The 10,300-nt window shown below is 39.5% G+C and overlaps 1 protein-coding gene across 1 annotated transcript; it reads left to right on the top strand.

Moving 5' to 3' along the window:
* The first annotated feature begins 2,767 nt into the window (after positions 1-2,767).
* LOC139472362 (3 beta-hydroxysteroid dehydrogenase type 7-like) lies at positions 2,768-5,674 on the top strand. The gene is made up of 4 exons (XM_071254830.1): positions 2,768-2,928; positions 3,346-3,510; positions 4,372-4,587; positions 4,866-5,674. Exons 1-4 carry the CDS (start codon positions 2,778-2,780, stop codon positions 5,417-5,419), a joined length of 1,086 nt encoding a protein of 361 aa, XP_071110931.1. The 5' UTR covers positions 2,768-2,777; the 3' UTR covers positions 5,420-5,674.
* Positions 5,675-10,300: the final 4,626 nt, after the last annotated feature.

Consider the following 10,300-nt stretch of genomic DNA (forward strand, 5'->3'; position numbering starts at 1 on the left):
TAGTGGACCAATGCATCACGAGACACATTCCAGAATCGACCAATTGGTGCTCCTTGGTCTGTTGCGATACGTTTAACCATAGAGTGCAAGTTCATTCCTCAACAATACGCTGAAACACTGTAACTGAATACTGTAAAAAATATTATTAAACATCAACGCCAGAGAATAACCAGATTATCTGCTGAAACAGATACCATTGAAAAGCAAAATACTGAGAAAATTATATGAATGGATCACTGAAAATCAGTGATGACACCAGGTGTCCGCGAAAAGTGTAAGCATGTATTTTTCTTTATACTTCAAAAAATTAGTTGCAAACTCATGTATTTTATTGTTAGCATCATTCATTACATTGTAAAGATATTTCATTTAATAACTAAAAAGAATAATTAATATATTTATTTTCGAATTGTTTTGTGTCATCAGTATTTATTTAGAGTCACAAAATTACAGGGCCTACCTTTAGAATACAGTACCACAAACTTTTCAAACACGTGACAATACCCTATGACGTTATATGTTGTAACAATGTGACGTCAGGGGTCATATATTGTGCATAAACTCCTCCCAGTGATCTATAATCTTTATGCGCAATGTCATTGAATACGCCCAGCGATGTTGAGAGTTTTGAATATTTGTTTACTAAATATAGCCTTCGGTGTCGCATTTTATAGCAAGCGCTAGTTTACGAAAGCACTTTTATTCTCAATATATTTTTTATTTCGGTTTTTTTTCGTAATTCAAGTGGCTAAAATGATGGTAACTGGGAACTAATATACATATATTATTTTTCGATTCATTAATTTTATATTATTATGCACAGGAATGCAGTTTATTAGGTAATATTATATTGGCGCTGAACACATCCAAAGGTATTTTTGCTGTTGTAATAATCTTACAACAAAGGTTGCCAAACTATAGGCATTATTTGCAGTTTTTGCGAAAGCGTTTGACTGTTTTCATACAGATAAACACACGGCACTAAATGCATGTGTGCGTAATAACACTACTGTATCGGATACTTTTGCTTGTAATATTGGTGTTCGTCAAGGATGTAGTTTCAGTCAGTTTCTCTTTCCTGTCTTCATAAATTAATCAGTCGAGCAAATGAAGGCAAATCATATAGATGGTATACAAATACCTCCTGGAACGGTGTAGTTATTTCTCCGTTTGTTTACCGACATACAGGTGAGTGAGTGAGTAAGTTGTTTTTAACGCCGCTTTTAACAGTTATATCGCGGGGTGTCAGCTTAATGTTGGAGGAAACCCCGAAGTGATGCAGGTCTCAGACGTTTACCACTCCGGTGAAACCACGAGCAAACCTCGAAACATAATCGGGGCGAACCGGGATTCGAACCCACCATCAAAGGTTTCTGGCGTGCCCAAGGGACGCAACCCTGCACAGCGAAGATATACGTGTAGTGGTAACACTATACATGGATTACATATTTAAACTTGAATCCTATGGCTTTCAAGAATCAGTTGAGAAGCTTGTAGGTGAATTGATTAGATTGCCTATAGCTTTTTACCTACCATATAAGTTGGGATTACATAATGCCTGAAAAGGTTCAGTTCTTTCTCCTGGACCAAACTGTATGGTCAAACATTGTATGTAGTAGGTGGTGGTGGACTTTGCTCCCTTACAAATTGTCACCAAAGTCTAAATTTATAATCTTCGTTATCATCAATGGAATGAACCAAAGATCGCTAGAAATGTATATACAAATTGTTTGAGCTTGTTCTCTTGCTATCTATTTGAACTGTTACTTTCAACAGAAGATCTAAATTATTAGAATGTTTTGTTTGTAATATTCATCTTTCTTATTCCTATACGTACCATTGTATTCGTTTCTTGCAACGTTATGTATATTAAACAATTCATTGTCCATATGCTTTACTAACGTATTCAAACATATACAAAATTATTCCTCAGGAAACATTATGTAAACATTGTTTCACTGAGAAAGGATATCAATCACTTCCTTCAGCAGCATCACACCATTAGTGCTAACACATGCATATAATATATCTTTCTGAAATATGTATCTTTTAGAATGGTATCTGACCCAGAATAAATATTCTGCCATGGCATTATTCCTTTTTGTCCATTTAGATCGCCTCCGTGGTCTAGTGGTAGACCGTCCGCCCGGAGAGCGGAAGGTCCGGGGTTCGATCCCCGGCCGCGTCGTACCAAAAGACGTTAAAAGATGGTACTTGTTGTTACCCTGTCTGGCGCTCGGCATAAAGGGGCCAAAACAAGGACTGGTCGGCTCGGAGTCAGTATACTGTGTCTGAGTTGGGTATTCATGTTAAACTGCGGCATGGTATCTCAGTGAGCTAGCACTATAAATCGGCATTAGTCCAGACTAGTACAAGCAGCCACACACACACACACACACACACACACACACACACACACACACACACACACACACACACACACACACACACACGTGCATGCACGTCGCTATATAAGTGCAATTATCTTGGACGCGACGTTAATCACAATTCCATCTCACCTCACCTATTTGTCTATTTCACAAACTTTATACGCCACCAGTCGCCTGTGAAACATACATATTCTCTATAGTATGTCCCGAAACCATTAGACTGATGCCTCTTCTTTTGTATTTCACGGTTTCGGTTGTAAAGATTGAGAGCGACCAAGTCTATCCATACCCTAATCCTTTAGTGGTATTGTGCAAACATTATGTCGCAACTGTTAGATTCCTTTTGATTGTAGAGTTCGTGTCTTTATCTCCACTGACATCGCCACGATGACCTCATCGATGACCTCCAAATACCCCGTAGTTGTGACGGGTGGATCTGGCTGCTTGGGGCAACACCTGATCAAACTTCTCCAAACGAACACTGATCACGTGACTGAGATCCGGGTACTCGACGCCATTCCGTACGAGAACAAACTTGGTGAGTTATGGAGGGTACAATTAGAAAGTAAATCCATCAAGGAATATATGGAAACATACTGACTTCTTATATTGAGCATATTTCTTATTGCAAGGAATCGATAAATATTGACTTTGCGAAAAAACCGTCACAACTGTTTCATTTCCGATGAAGGTCTACATTTTGCAACTCTAGTCAGATTGGTAGACGTCAGGTTATTTGGGTCAGAAGACAACAAAATCTATTCATATAATTGTCACTGCTATTTAGCCTTTTACATGCAATGGAATCTATTTTGGTGGCAACAGGTTATGATCTGAACTGTTGAAGTTATTCTAGATGTCATTGTCATACTACTACTACTACTACTACTACTACTACTACTACTACTACTACTACTACTACTACTACTACCGTTGCTGGTTATACCATGCACAGGTCATAAAGAGACAAAGCCTGTGATTTCAACGTGCGGTGACATCACTAACACAGACCTACTTCGTCGAGCATTCAGGGGAGCTAAGTCAGTCTTCCATCTGGCCAGTCTCGTCAGCCTAGGCAGTTTCCCTGACAACCAGGGTATGGAAAGAATAAACGTGAAAGGTGAGACAACAGACACGTCTCGCAAACGGATACATAAATTACACATATTACAGTGTGTGACATATATGTTGCCAATGAGAGAATAAACGTCAAACGTGAGACAACAGACGCCGGACAAACATGACACATGTACATCAAGACACAGACACAAACAAAGGTAAAGACAAACCACTACAACAATACCCATTTTACAGTGTTTGAAATATATATGTTCTACAGCAACAATGTGCAACCACAGGAATCTGAAGTCCTACCGCCTTATATGTCTTTATTGTACGACGTTTTTTTCAAAAAAAACCTTCTTGTCTTGTCAAAGTTTCCATGACGTGGTGACGTAAACATGTCCGTGCAAATACAGTTAACATTATATGATCACTGCCATAACTTGCAAAGTGTGACATTTATATGTTGCGCAGGAACAATGTGTGACATTTCTACTTTTTACAGAAACAATGTGTGACATATCAGGAACAATGTATGACATATCTTTGTTGTACAGGAACAATGTATGACAAATCTTTGTTGTACAGGAACAATGTGTGACATATCTTTGTTGTATAGGAACAATGTGTGACATATCTTTGTTGTACAGGAACAATGTGTGACATAGCTTTGTTGTACAGGAACAATGTGTGACATTTCTATGTTCTACAGAAACAATGTGTGACATATCAGGAACAATGTATGACATGTCTTTGTTGTACAGGAACAATGTATGACATATCTGGGTTGTACAGGAACAATGTGTGACATATCTGTGTTGTACAGGAACAATGTATGACATATCTTTGTTGTACAGGAACAATGTATGACATATCTTTGTTGTACAGGAACAATGTTTGACATATACATGTTGTACAGGAACTCGACAGGTGATAGACGCCTGCATCAAGGAGGGGGTGGAATGCCTCATCTACTGCAGCACCATTGAGGTTGTGCTGGGGTTCGACGACATTATTGACGGCACCGAGGACAACATGAAGGCCCCCAAGACGTATGTCCACGAGGGTTATGCCAAGACCAAGCTCCAGGCAGAGAGTATGGTACTGCAGGAAAACAACTGCCAGTTGGATACAGGTACAGTGCCCCACGCCTTGCATTACCTGCTATAAGGCACGAATGTAACCCTAGTTTTGTTATAATAACGACGCCATTTAGGATAAGTCCTCTTGAGCACAAATACAAAATGATTATTCTATCATCCCTGCCTAAATTAAGAGGCCTTTCTTCGAAAACATATTTTCTCTGACCCCATCACGGAAATGTTTTAGCCTGATGTTTTCATTGGGAAGATATTGTCTCATTTACTGCACTGATGAGTTTCTATGGGTTGCTGTCCGTCCCTGTCTACGTAGGTGGCGTACTCAAGACGGCCGCCCTACGACCCTACGTCTTCTACGGCGAACTGGACCGCCACTACATCACGCAGCTCATGAAGGTGGTAAAGAGGACTGCGGGCATCCTCATCCAGACAGGTAACGGCAAGGCACTCCATCAGCACGCCTACGTCGGTAACATCGCCTGGGCCTTCATCTGCGCCGAGAAGGCTGTCCGTACCAACCCTGCTGCTGCTGGTGAGGCTTACTTCATCACGGACGACACCCCAGTTAACAACATATACAGCCAGGTGATCCCCTTTCTGGCGGAGAAGGGTATACGACCATCCCCCATCAGGTTCCCTTTCTGGATGATGTTCGTGCTATTGTACTTGGCGGAGTGCCTAGTTATACTCCTGTCTCCCTTAATCAAAATCGACATCGGCGTCACCTCCAGCGCCCTACACTTCGCCAACACCACCATTAAACTGAGTAACGTCAAAGCGCGCACCTTGCTCAACTACACTCCCCTTTTCTCTGTGGAGGAGAGTCTACTGAAATCACGTGCTTATTACAAGGATGTTTCAATATAGACACGCCAGTCTTGGCCTGAAACCAGCCGGACTTGAGATCTAGTATTCTATATATATGTAATCTTTGGAGCGCTCCATTAACACTTAATCAGTGCAACATTTTTACATATTTACTTATTTAGAATTTGTGTGTTTATTCTAAATGCAGTTTTCTATGTATACTATACAAGAAAATTGATGCTGTCCTAGTTGTAATAATGTTACAATGCATCGTTTATCATTGTAACGGTTTACTTTATTTCATCGATGCAGTAGCAATGTAAATGAAGGTTTCACATGTATAGGTTTATGCCGATATGTAGCGCATGTCACCAATGCAACTTCGTCTGTGTTTAATCTTTAAAAAGGTATGCAATGCAGATTCTTGGAGTCTTTCTCAATGTTACATTTCATGCAACATTTCAACTCATGTCTATATTTGTACAGCCATGCATGCAGGACCCCAACGATACATTTAGCAAATAATGTTATTAATACAACAAATCCAAATCCATTTCGCAAATGATAATATTAATACAACAAGTCCAAATCCATTTCGCAAATGATAATATTAATACAACAAATCCAAATACATTTCGCAAATGATGTTATTAATACAACAAATCCAAATACATTTCGCAAATGATGTTATTAATACAACAAATCCAAATACATTTCGTTCATAATGCTGCAATGCAACATATTGAAGCGTGTAACTAAAGTGTCTTTGTCAACATAACATTTCAATGCAACATGTAGATGCATGTCATTAAGCAATCCTTTGTCAATGTAAAATTTTAATGCAATATTTTATTGAAACAAAAGCAATAAATCATTTCCATATTCATAAGAATTATATTCCATAAACAGAGTTGGATGTACGATTCTTACTACATCATGAGCATGTGTTTATTAATCACTATTAAATAGTGACGATACCTGGTTTTCGCGAAAAGGTAGCATATCCTGCCCCAGCGGTGGCACCCGTCACAAACACATAGAAGGGCAAGTCAAGAAAAAAAACCACAAGAGAATATACGTTTGTTTGTTTGTTGTTTAACGCCACTCTCAGCAACACCCCAGCTATATGACGGCGGTCTGTAAATAATCGAGTCTGGACCAGACAAACCAGTAATTGGCATCTTGAGCATCGATCCACGCAATTGAGATACGATGTCATGTATCAACCAAGTCAGCGAGCCTGACCACCCGATCCCGTTAGTCGCCTCTTACGACAAGCATAGTCGCCTTTTACATCAAGAATGGGTTCCTGAAGACCTATTCTAATCCGGATCTTCACGGGTCCGAGAACATATGCTACAAGACGAAATGAGGAATTGAATCGGACATCATTCTTGGAACTGGTGCGTCAATTTTGGAAATATCCCCTACATGTCTACGATAAAACGTTTTGAAAGTTTTATTGAGGCCTTGAGTGTCGCAACCTTGATCAAACAACTACTGGGAAGTGGGGTCTGAAGCTATTTAGAATCTTGGTAGAAAGAGCATGCTCGTTTGTACCTCACAAGGCTATAGCTGCAGGAATATTGCTCGACATAAATCATCCGTCTTTTCATACAGTCTTATGAAGAGTATTTTATCACACTTAGTCTTTATGCATAGATCTAGATATAACACAGATGAGGTGGTCTCACTGGCCTCCTTTATTTCTAGTTCAGGTGGGTAAATCAGTGGAAGGGAACTGGTTATTGGACGATATCAGATCATCGATATACCTGAAGCCTATTAGTAAGTTACACTTCTTGGCCAAATTATTTTTCCATTTGCTCCATCGAAAGCAATAACAGTCTACTTGATAAATCTTGGTATGATCCAGACCGAAGACGCGAAGGCAGAAAATGGAACAAAATTCAGAAAAAAACTAAAAGGAATATGAAAGAGATATTCGACTGTATCAGAAACAAAGAAATAACATTAATAACACACAAAAGAACATATTTACGCAAACTTCCATTTCAGCTCCCAGGCAGAACCCAAATAACGGTGAACTGTCGATTTTTCCGGATATGGTGTGTTTGTTTTGTTTGTTGTTTAACGCCGCACTCAGCAATATTCCAGCTATATGACGGCGGTCTGTAATTAATCGGGCCTGGACCAGACAATCCAGTGATTAATATCATGAGCATCGATCCACGCAATTGGGATTAATGACATACATCAACCAAGTCAGCGAGCCTGACCACCCGATCCCGTTAGTCGCCTTACACAACAAGCATATTTTGATACAGCAGAGGTAATGGATGGTTATTTTCTTTCTATTTTATGTATGACTGACGAAAATATGCCGTTACCTAATTTTAAGGTACACATTCTACTTCAGAAAATAAAGTAGTTACAAAGAATGAAATAGTGGATATCATTCAGTATTTGTCCCACAATAAAACTACAGGCCCTGAAAGGATAAGTCGTAACTTTAAAAAAAACCCAGAACATACAATCAGTAAAGTGTTAAGTTAATTGTTTAATTTGTCATGGCTGTCATCGCAAAAAAGGTTTTTATCCAACTGAATGGAAAATAGCTTATGCTATGCCGTTTCTTTGAAACTGATAAAACTGAAGTGTCATATTTTAAACCCATATATCTTTGTTAGTTGCATTGGTAAGCCGTTTGAAATGGTTGTATTTAAAAAAACCGTGTCAAACAATTTTTATCAGTACCGTACTGTTCAGATATAATGCAGCCTTTCAAGCTGGTCATTCCACTGTCCATCAATTAACTTAGATATACAGTAAACTACGCTTATAACGAACTGACCCATATGACGAACTTATTATTTAGTCCCGACCATTTGTTGTGTATATGCTGAATGTATGCTTATAACTAACTACGGTTATTACGAACTCAAATTAGTGGTCCCTTCGAGTTCGTTATAACCGTAGTTTACTGTACCACCAACTATTCCAAGTTCTAGATGGTGAATAACAGTATTGTATGGTCTTATGTGATGTATCGAAGGCCTTTGACAGAGTTGGCATAGAGGGTTTATGCACAAATGCGAAATGTATGATATTAAAGGAAGATTGTTCGAGTGGACATGTAATTATATAAGTAATCGTTATCAAAGGGTCTTTGTGAATGGAGCTCTCTCTATTTTACACATGGCTGCGACCTTTGTGCCACCTTTGAGGGATCAAAAACTAGCCAGGACGCTCAATGGTCGCCTGAACCCAGAAAATCATGTTTCTATTTAACTGCTCCAGCAGTTGTTCAGCTTCTGCAACCACAGTGAAACACTGCAGGTACAAGCCCTCTATTTATAGGCAGACTGTGGAGGCATTACAGGTAGCTCAAAGGAGCCAGAAAAGAGGCAGAAGGATTGCCATGGTGTCTCAAGGGTTGCCGTGGTCGCCGAATGGAGGCACAGCGGTCGCCATAGTCATCGTTCAATGCACGCTGTTGGTCGCCCAAAGGAGGCAGAAGGGAGGCAGAAGCATCGCCCAGATTGACATGAAAAATTTGCAACAGAACGCATTTTTTACCTGGCGACCATTCGACGACCACTGTGCCTTCATTCTGCAACACCGACAATGCTTGTACCTCCCTTCTGCCTCCTTTGAGTCACCTTTGAGCAACCAACCTTCTCGGCGACCTTTGTGCGACTGTTTTGAACATGTTGAAAAATTCACGGCGACCATAGCGTCCATGGCGATGTCTGAACCTCCCGTGTACCACCTTACTTGGAACGACCTAGGCAACCATTCTGCCTCCTTTGAGCCTCGAACGACGACCTGGCAAATTTTATGGTCGCACACGAGAGGCACAAACGTCGCCATCCTGTGTAACGGCCCCATTAATCACGAGTACTGGAGGCTGGTCCAAAAGGTCGGCCGTGGGACCTTTTTCCTCATTGTTTGTGTAAACCATATTGCCGATATATTTAAATAGATACATAACAAGACTCTTTGCTGATGATACAGCTATGGGCCAAGCTTCCAAAATCTCACTTCATTAGAAACGTCAATGAATCCAAACTTAACAGCGTTAGTGGGTCTAAACAGTGCTTAATATCGTACAATCTAGAAAAAAACATAGACTGAGCCTTTCTCTCTAAAGAATGAAATTAAGTATCTATTGAATAGAAACATACTTCTTAAAATAGAATTAAAGTATTAATAAGGCCAAACTTTGAGTATGCATATGAAAGTTTGGATGGACGTGGGCAAGAGTTAAGTATACACCTGGAAAGACTTCAGGTGAAAACAGCACGAATAATTAACTTACTCCTTTATACCAGTTTCTCAACATTGAAACTGGACTAGAAACATTAGCAGAACGTAGATGGCAAAATGAACTTTTCTCTATTTCACAATGGTTACAGTGTAGAAGTCCTTTCGCATTTAAAGGAGATTGCCCCTCAATGTATAGGGTATGATTAATGAAATATTTCTTTGCCAAAAAGAGAATTATCAACTCTCATTCGCCGCATCTGCAACAAGAATTGGATGTTCACCATTGTTTTCCATAGTGAACGAGACGGATGATAAAGTAGTGGCTGTGCACTAGAAAGGTAGAAAGGTACGTGAGAGGAGATAGGATAGCAGTATCTAAACTAAGTTAAGAATTGAACCTTTTTCGCTTACCTTAACACGGACTAATGTATATAGCTATATTTCAAGACGATTAAATATTATTCACACTCAGCCTTAGTGAGTCAACGGGGTTTGAGTGTATAGGGATTTCACCGGTTAACACTTATACAATGTTACTAAGTGTGTCGACGAGCTTTATAGGGATTTCTACAGTTGATACCGATACAATGTTACTTAGATCAGAAACTATATAAATAAGGAAGCAGTGGTGTGTAATCTTATCCAGGTGTATCTATAGAATGCCATTTTGACAAATGACAAATTTTCTTAAAGTCTGTTAAAAGTGATTGG

Source organism: Haliotis cracherodii, unplaced genomic scaffold (genome assembly GCF_022045235.1).
Source record: "Haliotis cracherodii isolate W230 unplaced genomic scaffold, xgHalCrac1.p SCAF_24, whole genome shotgun sequence".
In the NCBI taxonomy this organism is placed as follows: Eukaryota; Metazoa; Mollusca; class Gastropoda; order Lepetellida; family Haliotidae; genus Haliotis; species Haliotis cracherodii.

What these genes read in the sequence shown, in the direction of transcription:
- LOC139472362 (XM_071254830.1), top strand. Translation starts at nt 2,778, where the DNA reads ATGACCTCATCGATGACCTCCAAATACCCCGTAGTTGTGACGGGTGGA. An exon ending in TCCGTACGAGAACAAACTTG is followed by an intron (nt 2,929 to 3,345) that starts GTGAGTTATGGA and finishes TACCATGCACAG; the next exon opens with GTCATAAAGAGACAAAGCCT. An exon ending in GGAAAGAATAAACGTGAAAG is followed by an intron (nt 3,511 to 4,371) that starts GTGAGACAACAG and finishes CATGTTGTACAG; the next exon opens with GAACTCGACAGGTGATAGAC.